We start from the raw sequence: 27,116 nt of genomic DNA on the forward strand, positions 1-27,116 counted from the left end.
TCATGAATTAAACTTTCTAGTAATTATGGCTCAATTCAGTAAGAGATACAACCACATGAGTAATAATAAGAAAGTGCTGAAAGAGTAAGTTGCAAAGAAACAGAGTCAAGCCAAAAAAAGAAAAAAAAGTAAAAAACAGCAGTTTTACAAGATAAAATACAACACTTTGGAAATCAGATTATCTGATTTTAAAAAAAAGTACTATTCCCTGCAGTACTACAATATCTAAGATGCTTATGAATTTAACCTGGAATTATATAAGATTATTTTATAATAAATATTATGTAAATAATTATTAAAACAACTAAGCAAAGTACTGAATTATGTATTACAAAATCATAAATGATTTACCTTTTCTTTCTCTTTTTTAGGGGGGGTAGTACATGAGGCTTGTTCCCCAACCAGGGATGGAACTCAGGCCCTTGGCAGGGACAGCACAGAGCCCTAACCACCAGACTGCAGGGGATTCCCTCTTTATCTTTTCTCACTATCTAGTTTTCTCAAATCCGTGTTTGTCTTTGCTCTGTGACTTATAAACTGTGATACCTTCAGTTTTTTTTTTTTAATTTACAAATTAAGGTGCCACAATGAAGAGTAGGATAAAATGTGATGACATATAAAAATGTATCCAAAAAAAAAAAAATGTATCCAACACCATCTGTATGACCCTGAACAAGCTATGTAATTATTCTGTACTTCAAGTCAATATCTGTAAAAAGAGATGATAAGATCTACCTCAGAGTTGTTCTGACAATGAAAAAAATATGTAAAGACATGATCTTTTAAGTATAACTGCTCAATGTTTATTGGCATTCTTATTATCATAATTGTTCTTGTATTGTTATTCTTGTATTGTATTCTTGTTATTGTATTGTATTGTTATTGTATTATTATTATTATTCCTAACTGTATAAATCATCAAAGCAAAGTCTGTACATCTACCTTGATATTCTAGGAATCTAATTATAAGCACACACAATAATTTACCTACAAAGATACTGGTTATACTATACAAGGCCAACTGGCTACAGAAATCATACTACTTCTATATTATAAATTATTACACAGTCATTAAATGGTGTTTCAAGTCCTCCAATGAAAGCCAAGCTGGAGTAACAGGAACTGGATTTATCCTCACACTTAAAACAACCATAAAACCAAACACAATATATAAAACAATAGTTTCTAGATGGTGGACATCAGGCAACCCATGGTGGTAACCCCTGAGAGAACGGAAACAATTAAGCCAAGGCTGACTATTATCCTACTTTAAGCTGCAGAACAGGGAGATCAGGAAGTCAGGTGGAATCTCACAACCTGAGTTGAGGAGACAGAGCTGAAAGTTCAGGGGAATCAAAGCAACTAGTTTGCAGGGGAACATTCTGCAGCAGAGAGAGCTTCACAGGGAAAGACCTCTGGAGATCTTCAGAAGGTCTCCTCTCAAGGCTTTAGATAAGTACTGATCAATACTACCAGTTTGTGAAGTTCCCCAAGGCCCAAAACAACCTGAAAGGAACCGAGATCTCACACTAAGGCCAGGGATAGTCCATCCACCTTCCCATCAGCCAGAGTGGAAAATTTTCTATTTCACAAGGCATTGGAAAGAGAATTCACAATGCTATTATTTTGTCAGTTGTGGGGGAAAATTAGTCCTAAAGACTGTCCATCCAAACAAAGCTTGAAAACAGATCTTACAAAGACAAACCAATTTTCAAGTAGCTTAACTCTATCCCAGAACAAAACTCAAGAATATTTACAGAAAGGCAAAACTTTCCTAGCACTCAACAGGGTAAAATTCACAATGTCTGGCATCCAGTCAAAAATTATCAGGCATGCAAAGTGCCAGGAAAATACAACCTACATTAAGGAGAAAAATCAATCAATAGAAGCAGGCTCAGAAATGGCACAGATAATACATATAGTAGACAAGGAAAAGTAACATGGTTAGTATAATTATATTTCAAATGTTCAGTAAATTAGAGGAAAGATTAAGTCTGCTAAGTATAGACATGGAAGACATAAAATGAATGAAAATGAGATTTAATAAATACATTGGCTGGAATTAACAGATTACACAACAAAAGAAAAGAGTAGTGAATACATCCAAACACAAAACAAAAATAAAATTCAAAACTAACAACAAGGAAAAAGCTATAGAAAATACATACACACATATACACACATGAGTGAGCTGTGGTACAACTTCAAATAGTCTACTCTACCTATGTCAGAGAACAAAAACAAAAAAAATTTCAAAGAAAAATGTTCATGCTTGACAAAAAACTATAAGCACAGATCTAAAAAGCTCAACAAAACTCATGCAGAAGAAACATGAAGAAAATCACACCAAGTATCAGAATCAAACTGTTTAAAAATAATAAAAGAGAAGATTTATAAAAGTTAGCAGAGAACAAACCTATGTTACACACAGAGGAACAAAGAGAAGAATTACAGAAGTCTTCACATCAGAAACAAGGAAAAACGAAGACAGCAGAGCAACATATTTAAAGGATAAAAAGAAAAACCACTGTCAACCTAGAAGTCTACATCCAGCAAAAATGTCTTTCAAAAACAAAGAGGAAATAAAACTTTTTAGACATCAAAAATTAAAAGAATTCATGACTATCAGACCTGCACTATAAGAAATGTTAAATGAAGTCTTTTAAGCAGAAAAAACTTGTATCAGATGGAAACCTGGCATCGACATGAAGAAATGAAGAATACTGGAAATGGTATACATTTAGTTAAATATAAAATATATTTTTTTCTTATTCATAAAATTGTATTCAAAGATAATTGACTGCCTAAAGGAACATTAGCAGAAATTTAGTGTGGAGTTTATAACTTATATAAACAACAACAAAAGTACAAAGGCCAGGATGGTGGGAAATCGAAGTACACTGTGATATCAGTCAAATGTATTCATATTGAAGATGTATATTATAACTGAAGGTAAACTGTGATAAGTCAAATATGTATACCATTAATCTTAAAGCAACCACTAAAATAATAAAACAAAAAGTACTAAACAATACCTCACCAAAGGCTTACTTTACATGCCAGATGTCACTTTATTACCCCTCAGGTCTAAATCTATACTTCACTGTCTACACTACAATAAAGGAGTAGAAACTTGTACACATTTTTCTCTGCCAGTGGCACAATGTTAAGCTTTGCTAGCAGGGGGCATTAGAATGTAACTGGAAGATGATGGGATTTCAAATCCTAGTTCCAGTGTATTGTCTTCAACAAGCTACAGAAGAAAGTAATTAGCCTCCAACTAATAAAAAAAAAAAATAAAAAACAAGCTACAGAAGAATGCAGGAGCCAGATGGACACAAAATCACCCCATGTTTAACTTCCCATGACACCTTTTTAGGCAGTTTCACAACAGAAGTTTTGAGTCATAACAACAGTATATGGGCATCAACTCTGCCCCTCCCTCAGCGCCTCAAACAGTAGATTCCCAATCGTTGTTATTCAGTCGCTGAGTCATGGCAGACTCTTTGCAGCCCCGTGGACTGCAGCACACCAGGCTACCCTGTCCTTCATCAAGTCCTGGAGCTTGCTCAAACTCATGTCCATCAAGTCGGTGATGCCATCCAACCATCTCATCCTCTGTCGACCCCTTCTCCTCCTGCCTTCAATCCTTCCCACCACTAGGGTCTTTTCCACTCAGTCAGTTCTTAACATCAGGTGACTAAAGTATTAGAGCTTCAGCATCAGTCCTTCCAATGAATATTCATGGCTGATTTCCTTTAGGATTGACTGGCTTGATCTTCTTGCAGTCCAAGAGACTCTCAAGGGTCCTCTCCAACATAATTTAAAAGCCTCAATTCTTCAGCGCTCAGCCTTCTTTATGGTCCAACTCTCACATCTGCACATGATTACTGGAAAAACCATAGCTTTGACTATACACAGGACCTTTGCTGGCAAAGTAATGTCTCTGCTTTTTAATATGCTATCTAGGTTTGTCATAGTTTTTCTTCCAAGGAGAAAGCATCTTTTAATTTCATGTTTGCGGTCACCATCTGCAGTGATTCTGGAGCCCAAGAAAATAAAGTCTGTTACTGTTTCCACTTCCCCAACTATTTGTTATGAAGTGACAGGACCAGATGCCATGATCTTCATTGTTTGAATGCTGAGTTTTGAGCCAGATTTTTCACTCTCCTCCTCCACCTTTATTAAGAGGCTCTTTAGTTTCTTGTCACTTTCTGCCGTTAAGGGTGGTGTCCTCTGCATATCTGAGGTTACTGACATTTCTCCTGGCAATCTTGATTCCAGTTTGAGCTTCATTCAGCCTGGGATTTCACATGATGTACTCTGCATAGAATTTAAATAAGCAGGGTGACCGTATATAGCCTTGATGTACTTCTTTCCCAATGGAACCAGTTCATTGCTCCACGTCCGGTTCTAAATGTTGCTTCTTGACCTGCATATGGGTTTCTCAGGAGGCAAGTAAGGTGGTCTGGTATTCCCATCTCTTTAAGAATTTTCCACAGTTTGTTGTGATCCACACAGTCAAAGGCTTTAGCATAGTCAATGAAGCAGAAGTAGATGTTTTTCTGGAATTCCCTTGCTTTCTGTATGATCCAACAGATATAGGTAATTTGATCTCTGTTTCCTCTACCTTTTCTAAATACATCAGGTACATCTGGAAGTTCTCAATTCAAGTTGTGTTGAAGCCTAGCTTGAAGGATTTTGAGCATTACGTTGCTAGCATGTGAAATGAGTGCAACTGCGCAGTAGTTTGAACATTCATTGGCATTGTCCTTCTTTGGGATTGGAGTGAAAACTTTTTCAGTCCTGTGGCCACTGCTAAGTTTTCCAAATTTGCTGGCATATTGAGTGCTGCACTTAAGCAGCATAATCTTTTAGGATTTTAAATAGCTCAGCTGGAATTTCATCACCTCCACTAACTTTGTTCATATGACAGGTGTTCAAAATATATTTACTGAATTCATAAACAAATGAATGTCTTATAAACAAAGCTGTCTTAGAACTACAACTATATTAGTGCTCAGCATATAGTATGCTCTCAAAAATTTGTATCTAACTTATTAAGAAAAACTCAAACCCCTCTGTTCAGCATGAGTTTAACCTAAATCAAATACCAAGCAAGGACTACATCTCATTTCATACATAGCACCACATGAAATAATAGATGGTGACAAAGTACTTATGAAAGTGAGTCAAAAATTTCTGGATCACAAGGTTCTAACACAAAAACCCAACTAAGAAATTACAAATAGTACTCAGATCCATTACATTACATGGTATAAGCAAAGCAAATGAGCTCCTTAAAGAAATGGCTGATTCCAGGTCTGAGGCAAAGCAATTAAATATGTCTTCTTACATCAGAAAGTGGAAGTACTTAGAGAATAAAGAGGACACATTAGAAGGGCACAGAGTTGGCTTGCAAAGATTCCCACTGGCAAAATATTCACAAAGAATAATAAGGGCAACAGACTTATTATAACATATTCAGTATTTTTTAATCTATGGATCCAACTCTTTATAGCCAAATCCCACTTACTAATTACAAAGGAGTGAAGGTAATTTTACTAAGTGATAAAACTTAGCATCACCAAGAATGGGACAAACTCCTAGTATGACCCAAAAGAACTGCATCTATGTGGCACCTTCGCCAAGAAATGTTTAATTTGAAGTATGAAGAAATAATTAGATAAATACAGACAGAGTATAGACTTTTTTAAAAAATGGTGACATTGGAAAAGAACAACAAAAAAGCATGAAAACCCCTGTATTAGGATAAAGAATATTAAAGAGACATAACTAAATGCAATGCCTGATCTCTGACTGGATCCTGTATTTTAAAATAAACATCTATAAAAATTATTAGGATAATTAAAAGATATCTGAATTTTGGTCATATGATATTCTGTTATTGATGATAAGTTTTATCACATAGTAAAAGTAACTTTTATTTAAAATGAAAACAGAGTGAGAAGACAAATGAGGCAAGCAAAAAACCAGTGAGTCTATGTGAATGGTACATGGATGTCCACTGTATTATCCTTTCAACTCCTAAGTTTATTTTTTTTCTGAATAAAAAGGTAGGAAAAGTAAATATTACTATAAACAGATTAAGAAATTCATAATATTCATATTTCTAATATTGCTTAAGTTGACTGGAAGTCGTCTTTACTCTTGTAATATAACAAAAATACAGATTTGCAGGTATATATAGCCTTAGAGGTCTCTTTGCATTTGTAATGTCAGTACCCAGCACAGTACCTGATATATAAACAGCAGGTACTCAATGAATATATTTGTTGTTTATGTTCTTTTGAGTTGATGTGGTAGAAAACACAATGAATTTTAAAGATTTTTAGATAGGTTACTTTCCCTCTTGATACCCGAAGTACTTAATCTGTAAACTCTGAGAAATAATACCAACTTACATATACCTCAGGTTATTACTAAAAAATTCAAACAATGTAAGTAAACCACTCAAAATATTATGCAAATATATTTCTATTTCTAATTACACTCAATGTTTATTTACCACATTAATTTTAAAAAATTACTTCTGAAAGTCTTACTTTCATTTGAGGTATTTAGAGGGGGAAAAAATCCTAGGAAATTTATCTAGCAATGTAATCTTTTAAGCATAATGTATCTCTCAGTAAGTAGTTATTTCTCTTTTGACAAAAAAGTAGTGTTAAAAGTTGAATCACATAGTTTTTTTTCTTAAAATAGTTTTGTAACAAATAGTTTGTAATAAAATTAAACAGATTAGAAACTCAAAAGAAAAGGGCCTGCTCTCTTGACTCTGCCATTTACAAGAGCAGTTGGATATTATATGTACATACATTAAAATACGGATATAAACGCATACAAAAGATCAAGTAAGTACAGAATGACAAAATGTCATGTAACAAAGAGCTAATCTTAGAAACTTAGAGGAATACCTACTTTAAATCGGATGGATCAAGGAAATGAATTGTTTATAATCATCACTCATTCAAAATCACTTAGTTGGAGAGCTGAGGAGTGTTAGAAACCTATGTCAACTGAAACTGAATCACAACTGAAAAGAGAACACCTCTGAAATTACAATACAGATCAATGGGAAAGTATGACTTAATTTTCAGTTTGAGTTGTTCAAAGGCAAAGGACCACATCTGGTTCATTTTTGCAACCTCAGTGCCCAGCACAATCTCTTACACCTGGTAGATATCTAATAAATACTAAACAAAGAGAAGCAGCAAAAACGCAACATTTCCAAAACATGGATATTACACAAAATTTAGTCATTCACACATATACAGTTTATATCTACTTTTGACAGGGACGGCGGAGCCTGGTGGGCTGCGGTCTATGGGGTCACACAGAATCGGACACAACTGAAGCGACTTAGCAGCAGCAGACAGATACAATAAGTGTTCTAGTTTTTTAACACTAGAAGTGTGGTTAAAAACTTAAAACACACTGAAAGACAGACATACCAAAAAAAAAAAAAAATCCCACACAAAAATAAAACTGAGCAACTCAAAAATATCAATATTTATAACACATTAATTTTAAGTGCCTGGCAATTCTCATTTCTGATCACGATTAAATACTATAGAGTTTAAACTATAAGAAGGAATGTTAACCAGTTGTATGACAGCAAGCAAAATGACCTAACACTGTTTTTGCTTTTTGTATTAGGATAGGGTAAAATATTATCCAGCTCCAAAATTCTATAATCCTAGGAAATGGAAATGTTCAACATAAACTCTTCAGGTACACAAATGTAGATTAATCTAGCAAAAAACTTTGCTTAAAGATTGGCTCTTAGCCCTTATTACCTCATAATAACTTTAAATGCAATATAATCCATAAAAATATTCAATCACTATGCTGTAACCTGAAAGGAAGATAATATTGCAAATAATATAAAACTTCAATACAGAAAAGAAGACTGCTTCCTTTCATAACTTGTAAGGTAGTACTTGCATAATAAATGTGCAAGTTATTATTTGCATAGTTGACTATAGTAAATTACCAGATTTTATTTAACTGATAACTGTAGTCTAAGCTTCCTATGTGCTTACCATCTCCTTCCATGTATTATTCATAGCATATTGTGTTAAAATATTTCTGTAGTTTAAAATCATTTCAGTCCAACTATCCAAATAAAGAAACCTGATCTCCCATACTTAAATATTTCAAAGTATTCATATTATCATAATAGGAATAAAGTTTGATGGTTCAGTAGCCCCTAACACATTTTTTTCAATTTCAGACATTAATAAGGATAAATGACTGAGTAGTTCTAAGGTATCTGGGAGTGCACCTCAGTAAAATTAAGTACCATGTAACTTATATGATCAACTGCACTTCCATTTAAAAAAAATAGCAAGAAAGAGTAAAACACAAAAGCAAAAAACCTGAATACAATAAAACTCTCTTAGACCTACTTTGAAGTTTGGCTTGAATCTCATGCTCTTCACACACTGCACAAATCCACAAATTTCTCACCAACTGCCGCCTCTTCCCCACCCCTGGAATTCACTTCCTGTTCACCTCTCACCCTTAAGTATGCATGTCAGAAGTCAACAGCCTTAAAGCTACTGTTAACAACTAGTGTCATTACTCAGTGCAGAACTCAATCCCTCTAATATAATATAGTACACAGTTTAATAATTAAGGTATTTCAGAAGTTGCTAATATTACACAAATTTCCAGTCCAAACAGAACATTTTAATCTAGAAGATTCGACAGAAATGTCAAAACCAAAAAAACTAGTCCACTTTATCTGAAAAAACAAAAACCAACTGAACAGGAAATTCCTTCACAGAATTCTATTTTGTGTATTAGCTTAGACAACTAAGAATTTTGCAACGTCTTATAAGCAATAGCATACCAAATGCATAAAGATGCAAATACATTTTGATAAATAGAGGGATGTTACTTTACAAGAATTTAAATTATTCAATGAAACAATCTAAACACTACTTAGGTTGTTTTTTTCTCTTCTTTTTGTCTGGGACATAAATGGAATGACAAATTTTGAAACTATTCATTATATGTTGACTTTTTGATGTAGGAAAAGTTACCACTATCAAAAAAACCCAAAACCAAAAATAACTAGAAAAGACCTCAGGATCCTCTGAATTCAACGGGTATGAGCAAAGTATAGCAAATTCCTTGCTTTAGATTTACATTCAGTTTTAGGAAGTTTTCCGCTTTGTTTTTTAATAATGATTTCATTTACAGGAAAAATTATTTGTACTGCTAAGATAACTTTGAAATATCTAAAATTCTTATTTAAGTGAGGGTGATTCCTGGAGGTGTAACAATAATCATTACAAATTTGAACATACAGGACCTCCCTATAAAACTTTTAAGAGTTTTTTCATCTTAACTGATCATTCTACCACCATTACCATCACTCTTGGGGTGGGGGTTGGGAGAAAGCCATAAAATTAAAGGTTTTGAAGCTTACTAGAACACACTTCCACTATCTGGAAAATTTACCCATCTGTGATAAATAATTCCCAGGTATTCCTGGATAGCAGAGAACTTGTCACATATCTTTACTTTTCTTCATTATTTGTAATAGCCACTCAGGAGCTAAACAGGCAATATGAATAATACATCTCACAAAGAAACTCAAAATTATAACCACAGAATAGCTGAAAAGGACCTACCAATTTAGTCCATTTTCCACCTCCTGGCTTTCAGTGAAAGTGTTTTACTTCAAACTTCCTTATACTAATCTACTTTTCTGTGACTTCCACTTGGTAGATGCAATTCCGGCCTCAAAAGTCCTTCAAATATTTGAAGGTAATTATGAGGTTTATCTTTAAGGCATTTGTTATTATCATCTTAAACACAACCTTATTTTTTAAAAAGTGAAAACACTTTTTGAAGCAATAGCTATTTCACTTTACTTTTGTTTTTTGTTTTGGGGTTGTCTTTCCCTCTGATAATGAATAAACTATCTGTCAATATAGCCAGAATAACTGAGCTGAATGGTCTTCACTTAAAGACTCTAAAGCAAGTTTTTATCTCATCAGTAGGTATATTTCTGAAGGGGTAGGGGGAGGGGGCAGGGTGAGAAGGGAGGAATCACTTAGTGTATTATTGTTAAACATCACAGTGCATTAATACACTCCGAAGTAAAGTGAAAGTAGTTAAGACCATATATAATGGAGCTAAATCCGATTTGAATCTAGTCAGGTCACTTGGCTGTGTGACTTTGGGTATATTACTTAACTTTTCTGTACCTCAGTTTCCTCATATGGAAACTGAAGGAGTTAACTAACTCCAAATAAAAGGACTGCTGTGAAGGATCAATGTGTTAGTAACATATATCAAGCATTTAGAACAGCACTGGCACAAACATAATGCTCTATCATAGGGCATATTCTTATTTTTGCTTACTATCACACACCTACTTCAAATTGAACTATTACAGTAATAAACACAACAAAAATATAAAATATTTTAATTACCTTGACTCAGATTTTTTCCAGATCTCAATAACAACTTTACTTTTATATTGCATTTTAGCAACCTTGGGCTTCCCAGGCGCTAGTGGTAAAGAACCCACTGGCTAAGAAGGCAGGAGACATAAGAGACACAGGTGGGATCCCTGGGTCGGGAAGACCCCCCTGGAGAAGGGAATGGCAACTCCCTTCAGTATTTTTGCCTGGAGAATCCCATGGACAACGGAGCCTGGCGGGCTACAGTCCACGGGCTCACAACGAGCTGGACAGAACTGAAGCAACTTAGCACTCTTAGCAAACTTAAGGCGGCAAACTTTTAGTCATTCAGAATCATTTCCAGAAAAATACTTCACAGCATGAAAAATGCCTGCAACATATTAATTTGATGCAATAACTTGTTGCAATAATAATAATTACAAAAAAGCAATTTGCCAAAAAGCATAAACTATATGATCCCAACTTTGTTCTTAAAAATGCAAAAATACATAGGGAAGAGACAGACAGCAGGTCTCACTGGAAACTTACAGAATGTCAGCAATGGCATCTTCTTGTAGTGATACTACAAGTAACTTATTTTTCATCTGTTTTCTATGTTGTTCAGTTTTTAAATAATAATTATGTATTAAATTTTTTGTCAGAAAAGAAGCCCAATATTTTCTTATTTATTTATTTGGCCGCACTGTGTGGCCTGTGGGATCTTAGTTCCTCAATCAGGGATTGAACCCAGGCCCTTGGCAGTGAAAAGTACAGAGTCTTAACACTGGACCACTGGGGAATTCCCCCAAATCCAGTATTTTAAAATGTGCCTTACATAGGCTGTTCAAACCTCTAAGTTTTTTTTTTAAAGCTTATAAAAAAGACAGGTTTCCCTACCTTCAGGGAAAATAAAAAAAAAAATTCAAGGTGGTAAACAAAGTTATAAATTCATCAGAATACAAAAGCCAACAAGGAATTATGTACAATTATATACCTCCTAAAATTCTATTTCCTATGCTGATAGCTATTTTAGCTATCCCACATATCTTTCACTGCTATAGAACTTTTACAGTAAATTTAATTTACAAACATTCAAAGATCACACAGTGCTCCATATAGTATTCCCACTTAACAAATAATCAGACAAAAATGAAAGATTCTCTGTCACTACAGAGCAGTATTTATCATAGAAGAGCAAAGAAAAATTTATGGTATTATTTTCTCAATATTCCTTTGCTCTAACAATCAGAGATGAAAATAAGTTAGTATTTTCTCTATTATGTTTTGTATTTACATTTAGAAATGCTTCCTGTAGAACCTCACTTTTTTTCTTTTCTTTTTTCTTCTTTTCTCTTTTTTAAATGGTAAAATTCTAGAGTCAATTATATAAGAAATTTTCTCAGCAATATTCACTGTTTTTAATGACTGACACAGATTCTAAGATTTTGAAATTATACCCACAAATACTCCACCTAAATTGGGAAATAAGAAAAAGCAAGGCTTACAGATACTCTTTACATACTTAATACTCTCAGTGAAGGTTTCTACAATTATAGAGTGCCATCCACGAGTTTTCCAACGATAGATTAATGAATATCTTGTTTTGGCTATAACAATATGTGTCCTTTTTAAAATTCTAATAAACCAAAAATTATGCCACTTTCTTAGTTTTTAATCTGTTAACTTCTACACACATACTTAACAATGCTAGTCTGAAATGAAATTACTATATTTAAGCAAGAGACTTAAAAAAAAAAACTAAGAAAAAATTTCTTTTCATAGAACTTGGGGAAAACTGTAATAATACAACATTTTGGCTATGTAGTAACCATTATCGTTCAGAAAATGCCAAAAAATTCTGATAAAAGACTTATATATGCTCTGGCAAAATTCATCATAAATTATACATACTGAATACTTTAATTTCACATATTGGGATATCTGACATAATTCTATACATATAAAATCTATATCCAATCTCTATTAACCATATTATAATCTCCTACCTTCTCTACCAATCCATCTCTTCTCTCCACCCCCACAATCAGAAACTCACAACTCTAAGTCTTAACACAAAGAAATAATAGGAAACTTGAGAACAGACTTTCAGTAAGTCATGTAAGTATTCAAAAACATTTGCCCTTTATCAGATTTTAAACATGTAACAAAAATAATAAGTTAGCAAAATGAAACAAACTCTGAAACAAGATGAGTAGATTTAAATAAAGCCTTATGAATGTATCAGTGTAAATAAGATGATTTATTAAAGGCTGATGGATTGGTGTGAAAAGAATTTCTCTCAGATAGCATTAAGGTTGAGTATTAGTATTAGATTTAGTACTAATATTTAAATATTAGTATTGGGGACTATTTTAGATATTTATAATTATTCTCCATTCATTCCAAATCTATAGAAGAAAGTCTTAACTTCTTTTTAAAGTCAGGAGTACATGTTTAGGAAAACATGAATTAAAAAAAAGTCCTTAGAAAATAAAATTAAGGAAATAAGTTAATAAATTTCAGATTTAATAACTTCAATTATATGTTGGACAAGTTAATTAGTCAAACTAGTCAGAAGTATACGTAAAAACTGAATACATGATCCTGGGTTTGGTCAGTGGTTTTTCCCCAAGGTCCAAGATGCTTGACCCTCTTCCAGTAGAGGGAGCAAAATCATAATATTATATTCAGGCCACAAAAAGGGGAGGAAGAGAATTTACAAGTTGCTTTTAAATATCTTAAATCTATCTAGACAATTCAAAAGCTGTACTAAAAACATCATGACCCACAAAGCAAAAGATAAAGATTTTATCCTCTTCAGACACTTCAAAGCTTTGAAATTAAAAAAAATGGTCCGTAAATACTTAATTTCAAGAACCATGCTATATTTCATTGTCTACCAAATCTCAAAAGTAAACAAGGTATTAAAGCAATTTTATAAATCTTTAACAACAAACTTTCAGAAAGTTGATACAGTACTACATTAAATACACCAAAAGAATTTTAAAGTAATACATTCATATGACAAAAACTATAAAAACCAAAGGCAAGAAAAGCATTTGCTACCCTAAAACAACTTATTTTCTTTCAGTATTTTTCATAAGTATATTTTCAAACTGCTATGAAAAAAGTATAATTATAAAAAAAATTTGTTAAGTGCTTATTATATGCTAAGCATGTATTATATGCCAGGCAGTTTTAAGCACTTTATTTATTTTTTTAGTTTTAAGCACTTTACATGTTATAACTCGCTTCATTCTTATCAAAGTCCTATTATTATTCCATATTTAAAGATGAAGCAAATGAGATGCACCAAAATTATTAACACTTAATAAGTAACATGAGCCAAGATTCTAACCCAGGTAGTGTGGTACCAGACCCTGTACTCTTTAACCACTTTACTGGGATCTTAATTTTGAATTATGCTTTTCCACCATTATTAACATATTGTCAGTTTTCAAAGTCTTTTTAACGCCTATAACAGTTCATCCAATATAGATATGATAATAAATTGTGCTGTTTCCAATTTTCCCTTCTAGATACAGCAGGAGAATTATCTTTGGGTATATTACTTTAGCCGTATTTGGGTTATTGTAATAAAGTTTTTATACTCAAATATGCCACGTGCCACCAAATTGCTTTCCAAAATACCTGTATCATTTACAAAGCTATGTGAATTCCAATTTCACCATAAGTTTGCCAATATTAAGCATCAAATTAAAAAAATTTTTTCTAGTAGATAAAAATGAAACCACACTGCAACTGAATTATTACTAAAGTTGCATATCATTCTGAATGTCAAGTTTACTGACTTTTGTGAATTTCAGCTTTTACATTTTATTTAATCATCAGCTAATGAGATCTCATCAAATTATCAAATTATTTTTATAGGAGTATTAACTCTATGTCCATTATATTGGCAATAAAACATTCCCAATTTATTGTTTTCCTTTTAATTATGGTTAGTAAGTTTTTGTTTTTGATAATAAATCTTTCTGTCAAAGGCAATCATAACTGAAAGTTACAAAAGATGTCTTAACATCTTATAAAAGATATATATTTTTAAAAAATCTAAACAATAGAAGTTTATTGTTTTGAGCAAATCAATGAAGGACTTTTAAATATAAGACTACAGAAACAATATAAATCTACATCAAAATATGCACATTCACCTGACAGAATTATTGAGTTTGAGAAATTCTGAGTGCGACTCATATGAAATAAACTCAGTGAGTAAAACCCCCATGCTACCCCAAACCAAAATAAGAGTTACATACCTGTCGCTGTAAACACAGGCGATTTCTATCATGTAAATGCTGATGATTAGAAAGTGATGAATGCCAACTCCGAGCCTGATTGTGCAACTGAGTTTGAACCATATCAGAAGGCCGTGTTACAAGATGTGAAGTAAATTGCCGATCAAGGTCATGATCTAAAACATGACTTGAATTATCCTGCCCAAACGCTGACTCATCAAACTGGGGAAGGAGACCCTCCTGCAGGAGGTCTTCTGGGTCAAGTCCTGTGAATGGCTCAGTTTGAGACTCCACTTGATGAAGTAAGTTCTCTTCCAAAGACGGAAAGCCATTGGTTTCCACATGATCACTGAAGTGGCCCATCTGAGCTCCTGAGTCCACAGGATCCGGGAAGCTCATGTGCACAGGAGACAACTTTGAATTGTAATTACCCTGAGGATGTGACGAATGCAACATTTGGAAGGTACTTGAATTCAACGATGTATTGGGATTTAGCATATGCTGAGTCGATTCTTGCTTGATTCCCCTATGAGGTGAAAAGGAATTACTCCCAGTAAAATCAGACAAAGTCTGATTTGTATGATTAGCTGCAAGAACTGCAGAGGGTTGAAGAAGACTATTTGGTGACACATGATTACTGGAAAAGGAATAATGTGAAGAAAACTGCTGTGAATTACTGACAGAACAAGAAGTCATATTTGGAGAAGGTCCGTTAAAATTACCTTCTTGGTGACTGCTACACTTGAGGAAGTGTACTGAAGGGTTTGATGTTTGGGAAAACTGCTGCATCGAAAGGGACTGTTGTGAAGTAGATGCATTATTCATTTGTGGTGGATGGTTAACACTGACTCTGTGTGGACCAGAAACATTAACATCCATGAAAGTTTTAGACTGACTAAGAGAATTTTGCCCTGGGTTAAGATTATTTCTGTTTTGTTGTGAGCGTAGCGAAGTGCACTGTGTTTGTTGTTCATTGGCCTGAAATAAGGCAAAGTCATGGTGTGCCACAAAGCTTTTAGTTTGATGCATAGAGTGAGAATGTCCTGGTTGGTGAAAAGGAGACCCATTTTGATTTGAAATGCTAGTAGCTGTCTGATGGCCCCACATAGGACTGCCATCTGCTACATCTGGAAACAAACCATTCGGTTGGTTCTGGGGGTGGATTGGAGAACAATTAAACTGAGAGTGTGGTGATAACACATGTTCAGCTGGGCTACCAAAAGACTGATTAACTTGGTGAAATTTCATTGAATCAAATTGATTTAACTGTTCATAATCAGTCATCTTCTGATGTGTTGGAGTACCTTGAACATGATTCAGTGAGTCTATGTGCAAAGGTTCAAATTCTGCACCCAAGTTCAATTCATCAACTAGTGAAACAGGTCCTGGTTGTACAAATGCATCATCTGGCAAACCTTCTAAGGTCTCACCAAACAGATTGGCATCATCAAAAAAGTCCATCATGGGATCTGTCATCTTGAAAACTTCAATAATAATCTGGGCTGTTCACTCCAAATGGAGTACATTCAGTTTCTCTGTAGTAGATATTATTGGATCATTTCCAAAGGTCATCAACTAATCCGTAACAGGTCAATGTTCATTATTGCTCTGGATAATGACATGTCATGAAGTGTCAGAATCCTAGGAAATAAGAACAAAAGCAAAGTTTAATAATGAATATTCATTAAAGTTTTACAAAGTTTATACATGATTTAAAAAACATACAATCTCAGTGTATAGTATGTTTTGGTAGAGTAATTCATTGCAAATAGCTCAGTGATATTCCCTACAAGGAAAAAGTTGCTGCTACAGGGGACATGACTATGTATATATATGCATTTAAAAGTAATAACATATATTACTTCAGTTTGAAGTTACATTATGACAGAATGTAAAGTAAACTTGAGAATGGAATGTCAGACTCTCCCATACCATGAAATGGCCAGCACTCCCCAACAGCTCTAGCATGTACAAAGTATTTATGCATTACACTTGAAAGTTATGTTGCGCTAAGGTAACTGACAACAGATCCTCTCAGATTAGCAAGTATGTGATCTTTTGCTCTACACCTCTTGAGCAGATAAAGCTACTACTTTATAGGGTACACATGAAATTACAGCAAGAAGAGCAATTGCATGAAGTCATGATAAGCTGGCCCCAAATGAGATAAAACTTAGCCATCTGGTCAGCTGACAGACAACACAGACATGTGGAATGTTGGAGATGCTGTATCATATTGCTACCATGGTTCTCTTGTTCAGCTACCATGGAAGATCAGCCTCCTGAGAGCCAAGTGATACAGACATCCATGTAGCAAAACCAAGCACCTTTTTGTTAACAGCTATATTCATTACTCTACCCCTAAGTCTCCCACCATTAAATCATTTGGAATATACCTATTGCTTATTATATTTATTAAACTGTGCAAAATAAAATGTACTGATAATCAAGCTGAGGCAAAAACAAACAGTAGCTTAAGCTAAGCAATAAATTAGTCTTAAGATAATCGCAAGAGAAAAAAAATGGCAACATTTATACACACAGACACATCACATAAACATACACAGAATTTATGTGTGGAAAGGATCTAATAGGTTACTTGCCAATTTCGTTGCAGGCTTGTATTATTTATTCCAAACCTTTTCAACAAAGGTAATTTAGAGTTCTGCCCTCTCTGTCTTGTATACAGAGCCCAAATGAAGATTCTTGCTCCTCTACATATTAATTTATTCAAAAACTAGCAAATGTCTAAAAAACTCTTGCAGAGCTTCTATTTTGGGAGGTCCATATTAGAAAATATAAATTTCCTAAAGAGAATGTCTGCTCATAATTTATTTATTTATTTATTTTTTCTGCTCACAATTTAAATGAAAAAATACTCTTGAAAATTTTCTGAGAAGGAAAAACTATGTAAATTTACATTAATTTTACCTGGAAATGGACTTATCAATCACAATGGTATACAAGTACTTTAACAAAAAACATAATTTTAGAAAAAGTAAAATACAGAAAGAGAGAAATTTTTTCCAGATTTTATAACTGTGAGACTAAATGGACAGAGTGCTATGTGCTCTAATCTGAACATAGCATTAGCCAAAAAGAAGAAAAAGAAAGAATAAAGTAGGTTAAATCAATTCTCTGGACCATATCTTATGTTCTGCTATAGACACTAGACAAGGGAACACCTATGTATACCTAACCCATTAATCAGAGAAAGCAATGTCCTATATTTTTTTAATGGATGTATGATCATTTACCAAGAGGGAAAAAGAAGAAATACAACAGAAGTTATGAAATCCAGTATATTGTCAAATATAAGGTACATCATTAGTTGTACCATGTAACATGAAGAAATAAACTATGACATTATATCACTTTGAATCTTTATTTTATAATCTATAACTTTTAAAAAAACATTTTTAGAAGTAGACTTATTCTGAAGGATTTGACAATTTCTTCTTCCAAGAAGTACTCTTTTTGGTCCAGAAACACCTGATTGTTGCTCTGTAAAAAAAATGTAGAATTGCTGTCATTTCTTCAACAACAATTATCTGTTTCACTAATGAATATATGAATAATGAATTTCAATAATGAATATTCATTGGAAGGACTGATGCTGAAGCTAAAACTCCAATACTTTGGCCACCTCGTGAGAAGAACTGACTTATTTTAAAAGACCCTGATGCTGGGAAAGATTGAAGGCAGGAGGACAAGGGGACGACAGAGGATGCGATGGTTGGATGGCATCACCGACTCAATGGACATGAGTTTGAGTAAACTCCAGGAGTTGGTGATGGACAGGGAGGCCTGGCGTGCTGTGCTTCATGGGGTCACAAAGAGTCAGACACGACTGAGCAACTGAACTGAATATTAAATTTATGCTTCGCTACTCTGTCTCTGGGCCTCTGTGTATAATCAGTAACTTTTTGTTTAAAAGCTGAATAACTCTATCCTTTGAGACCTTTAAAATAATTAAACATGTCCAGTACTCTTGCCTAGAAAATCCTATGGACGTAGGAGCCTGGTAGGCTGCAGTCCACGGGGTCGCAAAGAGTTGGACACGACTGAGCGACTTCACTTTCACTTTTCGCTTTAATGCATTGGATAAGGAAATGGCAGCCCACTCCAGTGTTCTTGCCTGGAGAATCTCAGGGACGGGGGAGCCTGGTGGGCTGCCGTCTATGGGGTCACACAGAGTCGGACACGACTGAAGCGACTTAGCAGCAGCAGCAGCAGCGCCCACACACAGCCCAACTGAAGTGATGGCAACGTAAACAGCTATGACTAAGTTTCTGTACACACAGCCAACTGACAACTCCTCCCTGACAGCTACCAGGCAGACAGTGACTGAGACACATCCTAATTTCAGAGATATTAAAAGGAGAAAAAATATGCATCTTAGAATGGATTAAAATAATTTCTTGAATATACAGAATCTATTACTTCAAGAATTCAGAACTACAAAATCTACTGCCCAGTTGAATGTTGAAAGTAAATTACCTGAAGCATATGACATTAGTTCATATATTCCCAATTATTGTGATAACGGTAAACATTCCCAAATTTATACTATGTACTATAGGCCTGAACATCTGTTTTATTCTTAAGAAATAGTTAAAGGTTTTTTAGAACACTGTTCTGGAGATACACTTAAGATGTAATATTCCAATTAGGAAAGAAATGGTACAGTCTTTGAAGTTTGTACATTATGATACATTATACTATAGCAAACTATTTTCTACATTTATATAACCCAAAGCTTATTGAAAATATGAGGAGTAAAAGTTTTAAATAAGAAAACAATTTTGCTGCTTACTCTTCTAACAAACACTTATTGAAAAACAACTTCCAGGCACTAGGATGATGAATAACTGACCTCTGAAAGGAGATCTAGACAGGTAAATATCAATATAATACATTACCAATATAATACAATATTTGTGCTTTTATTAAAGTACATTCAGAGGAGGAACATCTAATGAGGAAAATGGACACCTTATACCTAAGAAGATATACATTTCGTATGCGACAAGACACACGTAAGAAGTCAATGTTAGTTATAAAAATAGAAACTAAAGATAAACTATAAAAAAGAGCCCATAAAATCTAAAAAAAAGTCACCTTTTCTGATTTAAACACTTCATTCTACAACTGATACAATGCTCAATTAAATTCCTCTTTAAGATCTATCACCTTATTTCATTCTAATAAATGTACTATCTTACAAATTCATAAAAAGGTCAGTCTAATTTTAACTTTCCATTTAACTAAGCAAATATTATGGACTGTCCATTACATCCAAAGCAACTCTGTAGAAACTACAAAGGCCGCTACCCTCAGGAAGTTCAGAATCTAAATGAGGGAGATAAGGAGTAATGGCACAAGAAGAGCACATCATATACGGAATAAAATATGGTAAACATGGCCTATGAGAAGCAAGCACAAGTTTATCTATAAGGCGATTTCTTAAGAGAAGAGAGCGCACACTTGGCAAGTTATTTAGGAAAAGCTCCTTAGAACAATCAGCATTTGAAGGGATCTTATAAAGCGATTGAAAGGACAGGCCAGGCAAAGAATTCAGAATAAAGAAATGGCAGGAGGGAAGGAAGTACATATTTAGGAGTAGTATGACCACTTTAGAGTATACAAAAGGGGAAAACTGAAAAACAGAGGTAGAAATACCAGTTGGAGCAACAATGTAGGGGACCTTATCATTAAGTACATTAAGACATTTGGGGCACAGAATTCTAAAGTGAGTGAAGTCGCTCAGTCATGTCCGACTCTTTGCGACCCTGTGGACTGTGTCCATGGGATTTTCCAGGCAAGAGTGATGGAGTTGCCATTTCCTTCTCCAGGGGATATTCCTGACTCAGGGACTGAACCCGGGTCTCCTGCATTGTAGGCAGACGCTTTACCATCTGAGCCACCAGGGAAGTCTCAGAATCAAAAGTAAATTACTTGTCTATCTTTGTTTCTACAACTATCCCATGCCAAACATGATGATCATATAAAATGGATTAAAAAATCATTTGGACAGAATCCCTGCCTTCAAAAATTCTAGAGGGGAAGAAAACACATAAACAAATAATATGATATACATCTTAGCAGAGATACAAATCACTATGTTATACAAAGCACTGTATTACAGTAGCATATATTAGACAGTAATTAATTACGTCCAGAAAAAATCAGGAAAGGCATAAAGAGGTAACATTTGAGCTGGGCCATAAGAGTAAAAATAAAGCCTCTAAATATGTGTTCTATAGCAGAATTTATACATATATATATATAAAAACTTACTTCAGTGGTAAATTTACTTTCCACAGTATCTAATAGTTGCTTTTTTTCTAAAACATTTCTATATTCTCTAAATAAGTCTCTCAATATTTTTCTACTAAATGAATGTCTTCCCAGTAAGTTCTACATATTAATAGTTTTTCCAACTTAGTATAATCATTGATCCCTACCAAATTATTCAGTCCTCTATTATAGTCATGTCCACAGCATTTGTATACAGTATTAAATCTGTGCTGCATTAATTTTTACTTTGGGTTTCTCTGGTGGCTCAGCAGTAGAGAACCCACCTGCAGTGTTTGAGAAAATTCCCTGGAGAAGGAAATGGCAACCCATTCCAGTATTCTTGGCTGGGAAATCCCATGGATAGAGGGGCCTGGCAGGCTCTGTCTATGGGGTTGTCAAAGAGTTGAACACAACTTAATGACTAAACAACACAATTTTTACTTTGCTTATGAGCTACTTACAGATATTTCATACTTGTACCTGCAGAAAATTCAGTTTAGGATTCACCTATAGAAGGCCTCTGCCTACTCAACCCTGGTTTAGTAACCTGTGCACACAATAAATAATTTTTCATTATAATAATATATTACTGTTTCTCTCCAATAGACTCTACCCTTGGGAAAAAGGAACACCTTTATAACCTTTGTATCCTTATTAGTATGTTGCCCAGCATGGTAGGCAGGGGATATATTTTAACTAAATCAGTGAATGACTACAAAGAAATTAGAAAGAACATGATACTTCAAACAAAGAAACACAAGACCTGAGTCCTGGCTCTACCACCACCTAGCTGTGTGACCTTGAGAAGATCACATACTTTCTGCTTTCATCTGTAAAAAACCAAAGAACAAAAATAACTATACAAACTATTAACTACTGTCCTATCTGCTTCAAAGGTGTAAGATAAAATACTGTCTCTACCAGCAAGCAGTAATCCCTATTCATGTAGAGAACAGGTCTTTTACGATTCCCTCACTCTCTTGCATGGTACCTAAAATTGGCAAGAGCACAGAGGAAACACTAAAGAAGTGACCAGAGGTGAGGCAGGACAGGACATTTTGGGAACTACTTGATAGCATAATGTGGCCAGAACATGCTACTAGCCAAATAGAGAGATGGTGAGAAGCAAGCAGAGGTCAGATATCCAGGCCTTTTATTAGCCCTGTTAAGAAATCTGGACTTTATCCTGGAGGCAATAGGGACTATTTCACTGATTAAAATTTCGTCTCTGGCTTAACACTTGATGAACATTTTTACAGTAGCTACTACTATTTGAAGTTATTGTCAGATAGCAAATAGCACCTCTACTAATGACAGTGACCAATATTTCAAAGAATAAGACGATAATGATATTAGTCATTTTAAAGATTTTTCCTGGGAATTCCTCTCTATTTGCTAGATGGGATGCTGCCCAATTCATGAATCATTTAATAAAGCCAATTAGATATTTTAAAATTAAAAAAGAGAGAATATTCTTATTTGGCAAAATAAAAAGGTGGCAAACTGGAGTTTGCCATTTCTTTGTTAAAAGAAAGAAAAGTCTGTTGATGTCTAGAAACAAACACTTGTTAAGGCATTCAGACTGTCTGAATACCTGTTCAAAACTTCATCAAGTCAAATTTCCTCCTGCCTTCCTAAGCATTTACTTTGAGACTGTTATAAAATAAATCTAATTGTGACAAACCTTCAAATTCTTGAAGATTTATGTCTCCCTTTAAAACTTCTGTTTTCAAAGCTATCTGCAAAATATTCCAGCTTATTGAAATGTGAACATTTTTATCTCAAATGGATAAAATAAAAGGTTTAGTGTTAAAGGGATAAACCTTCAACTATTGGCCACATATTGCTAATTTCCTTAGGGTTTCTAAATAGTGCTATTAAGGATATGACAGATAGTACAAAATCTGACAAGGTTTACTAGCCTAATACTAGTAAATTTATGTGATAATATACTAGTTACTAGGTGAAACCACACTGAAGTAGTACTAATTAATTTTCCAATAGTGTATCACAGAAGGCCTATCATCAGCTTGTCTGGGTGAGTCAGCTTAAACCAAGGTATAGAAACTTTGCTTAACAAGGTGATTTTAAGTTGCAAGGCAGCCTTAATTACAATAGTTAACAGAACCAAGATACAAAACAATCTCAAGAGAATGGAGCAATGGATCAAGTCTAATAATTTTTAATCCCGGAATTCTGTTTTCAGTGCAGATAACCAACTCTACAAGAATATTCAGGTTGCAAATTCTACAGAGGCCAGGCGGCTGACAGTGAGAGAAGCTGGCCAGAAGAGAAACATGGCTAGCTAAAAAGAACAAAGGGAAAGCCACCAGTCAGTTTCAGTTAATTGTTGTTTCTAAGCTGTAAAGAGGAGCTGGAAATTCATCCAGACTTCTTTGGGAAATCCCCTAATTTTTAAATGCTGATAACTAATTCACACTCTTTATATAAAATGCTCTTAGATAACTCAATACTATAAATATATAAATTCTCTGTATACTATTATACATATATGTGTGTGTGTGTGTTTATGAGCTCTCTTTATACCAATGTCTGATATTACTGTGGTCTCAATAAAAATTTCAATAGTTTTTTCGAGAGGCAGACAAGGTGTTTCTAAATAGACAAAAAGCAAAACCAGGAAAAGATCTGAAAAAGAAGGACAACCAGGAAGAACTAATCCTACTAAATAGTAAAGCATTGTAAAATTTCATTTTTTAAACACGAGAAGCCATACAGATACAAAACAGATTGATTTAGTATCTCAAATTGAAGGGAAATGAACTATAAAATAAACAAGACAATTGGATGGCCACCTGAAAAAAAGTTAGATCCATAGCTTGTTCTCAAACCAAGATAAATTACAAATGGATCAAAGATAAAAATTTCGGAAATGAAATGCCATGAAAATACTAAAAGAAAACATGGACAGAGCACCTTATTTTCTGTTTATGGAACAAAATATAGATGTCATTAAAGAATCACCAATTAGGTTACATAAATTTTTCATAAAGTTTTATGAAAAGATTCATAAATTAGGGAATTTCCTGGTTGTCCAGTGGCTTTCATTGCCAAGGGTGCAAGTTCAATCCCTGCTTGGGGAACCAACATCCTGCAAGATGCATGGCCAAAAAAAAAAAAATCACAAATCAGATTATAAAAGAAAATTAGCAAACTGATCTGCAACTCATTTACTAATGAAGTGCTGATCTTTCTCCAAGGCTGAGCTGAGCTCACAAGCCGATCAGGGATGGAACCTGGGCCCACTGCAGTGGGAGCAGGGTCTTAACCACAGAAACACCAGGGAATTCCCTGAGGTGCTTATCTTTCAATATATCAAGATTTCCTATAAAATACTAAAAGCCTATTAGAAAAGTGGACAAAGGAGACCAACAGTCAATTCATATTCTTATTTGAAACAAGAGAATGTCAATTAGAACTACACTTATACACCATCTTTCACCTATCAGATTCACAACAATTCCAAAGTTTAATAACTTATTAGTGAAGTTAAAAAAAAAAAAATTCTCATACTAATGCTGTGAAAGCTAAAATGGTAAAACCTCTAAGGAGAGAAATTTGCTAATATCCATAAATATTTCAAGTGCAGGACTTCCCTTCCTCAGTGGCGCTGAGGATGCGAATTCACCTGCCAATGCAGGGGACACAGGTTCAATCTCTGTTCCGGGAAGATCCCACATGCTGCAGGGCAACTAAGCCCATGTGCTGCAACTACTGAGCTCGCACTCTAGAGCCCATGAGCTGCAACTAATGAAGCCCGTGTGCCGAGAGCCTGTGCTCTGCAACAAGAGAAACCACAGTGAGGAGCCCATGCACCACAATGAAGAGTAGCCCATGCACCACGACTAGAGAAAGCCTACACAAAGCAACGAAGACACAGCACAACCAAAATAATTTTTTTAAAAAAAAGAGTATTAAAATATTTCAAGTGCACATACCCTTTGATTGAACAAATTCTCTTCTAACAATTTATTCTATAAACATGTTCATGTACGAGTGAAATGGCAGATGCAGGTATTTATTACTTTGCTCCAGCAAAAGACTGAATATAGCCTAGACGTCCAACAACAGGATGCTGGTTAAACAAAATGTAGTATCCACTTATGCTAGTAACACCAAACCTGGGTATAACATTCAAGCTTGACTAAAGAAGAACATAGACAAAACGGCATATACTCAGAGGACAGCAAGGAGACTGGTGAAGTTACCTGAAACCATGCTTCTCAGAATCCCTCTTCTCAGTACTCACCTCATTCTAGACATCCTCCCTAGGTAAACGCATTCTCTATTATCTATATGCTGGCAACTTCAAACTTTATGTCCAGTACCATTTTTTCAGCTGCCCCCTGGACTTGCCCACAAGTATAAACTAAACAGACCCAAAACCAATCATTCTTCTAAAATCTTTCTCCTACATGCTTTATTTGGTTAAAGGCACTGTAAAATCAACAGTTCTGCCCCAAATCTTCTCCCTCTGTAAATCTATCCTGCACATTGTGACCAGAGTAAGTTTTGTAAAACAGAGATTTTGTTAGTTGCCAATGAAAACTTAATTGATCTAAGAATTTCATAGTAAATACCTCAAATCTTATGATGATATGAAATTACAAAAAATTAGGAAATGCATTTTCCCCAATATCAAGAATAGACTAGGATGCCCACTTTCACCACTTCTTTTCAACATAGTACTAGAAAATTCGTCAGACAAAATAGAAGAAAAAAAAGAAAAGGAATTAAAGATGTAGTATAGATTGGTCTATATGCCTATAAACTTTGTTGAAACTCACTAATAAGTAACTTTGAAGTACTACATTATGACCAAGAGTTCTCAAATGCCAGTGATCAGAAGGAACTTTAAGACTTGTCCAGTCCATTACAATATGCTACTGGACTCCTTTTCAATCTCTCTATTGAGGTCTCAGTTAGTCTGTTAAAAATTGGAATATGTAACTTTAGTAATAAGGAACTCATTATCTTTGCCTTTGGATAGCTCTATTTCAAATTCTTTTCTTATACTGAGCCAAAATACTTTCCCCTATAGTTTCCTGGTATCTTATCATTCTAGACCAGCCGTTTGGGGTCCTACAGATGGCATGAGTAATAGCATGGAAAGTGAACAATAGGATATGCTAGATAACAAGTAGATTGGTGTGATTAGATTGTGGGGTGGTAACTGGAGATGAGAAAAACTTTGAAGGGCACATATTTAGCATTAAGGAACAATAAGTTTTATACCACATATGTAAAAATTCAAATAGATCAAAGATGTTAATTTAAAAGCTAAAACTACAATGCTCGGAGAAGAAAATATGGAGGCAAATCTTCATGACTTTGGTTTTGGCAGTGATTTCTTAAATATAACACTAACGGCATAGGTGACAATTAAAAAAAGAAAAAAACAGGTAAACTGAATTTCTAACAATTGAAAATTTGCGCATCAAAGGACACTATGAAGAGTGAAGACAACTCACAAAATGGGAGAAAACATTTGCAAATCATATCTAATAAAGTTTCAATATTCAGAATCTACAAAGAATTCCTACAACTAAATATCAATACTATAAAGACAACCCAACTTAAAGGAATGGCCAATAAACACATGAAAAGATATTAAACATCAGTCATTAAGGACATGCAAATCAAACTCACAAGGAGGTATCATTTCATACCTACTACAGCTGCTATAAAATAAAAGAAGGGAACAGGTGTTGAAGAGAATTGAGAAACTGAGACCCTCCTACATTGCTCGTAGAAATGTAAAACGGTACAGCCACTGAGGCAAAGAGGATGGCGGTCCCTCAGTTAAACACAGAATAACCATATAACCCAGAAGTTCTATGCCTAGGTATGCATACATTCAAAAGAATTGAGAACAAGGACTCAGATATCTATACAACAGTGTTAACAGCAGCATTCTTCACAATAGCCAGAAGTTGAAAAAAACCCAAATGCCATCAACTGATAAACGAAATCTGGTAAAATGGAGTACTATTCAACCACAAAAAAGGGATGAAATTCTGATACCTGCTACAACAGGGGTGAAACTATAAACACTGTGCCAAGTATAAAAGGCAGACACAGAAGGAAAAACAGAGTATGA

At 34.4% G+C, this 27,116-nt stretch overlaps 1 protein-coding gene across 14 annotated transcripts in view; it reads right to left on the reverse strand.

The window, feature by feature from the left end:
• Positions 1 to 27,116, reverse strand: part of CHD9 (chromodomain helicase DNA binding protein 9) — a 219,426-nt gene that overhangs the window by 114,045 nt on the left and 78,265 nt on the right. For all 14 annotated transcript variants that reach the window (XM_043435138.1, XM_043435135.1, XM_043435129.1 and 11 more), the window contains exon 2: positions 14,717 to 16,336. In XM_043435138.1, coding sequence (XP_043291073.1) covers positions 14,717 to 16,171 — 1,455 coding nt within the window. In that variant the 5' untranslated portion in view covers positions 16,172 to 16,336. The remainder of the gene's footprint in view (positions 1 to 14,716; positions 16,337 to 27,116) is intronic.

This window comes from Cervus canadensis, chromosome 18, assembly GCF_019320065.1.
Source record: "Cervus canadensis isolate Bull #8, Minnesota chromosome 18, ASM1932006v1, whole genome shotgun sequence".
Taxonomy (NCBI): domain Eukaryota; kingdom Metazoa; phylum Chordata; class Mammalia; order Artiodactyla; family Cervidae; genus Cervus; species Cervus canadensis.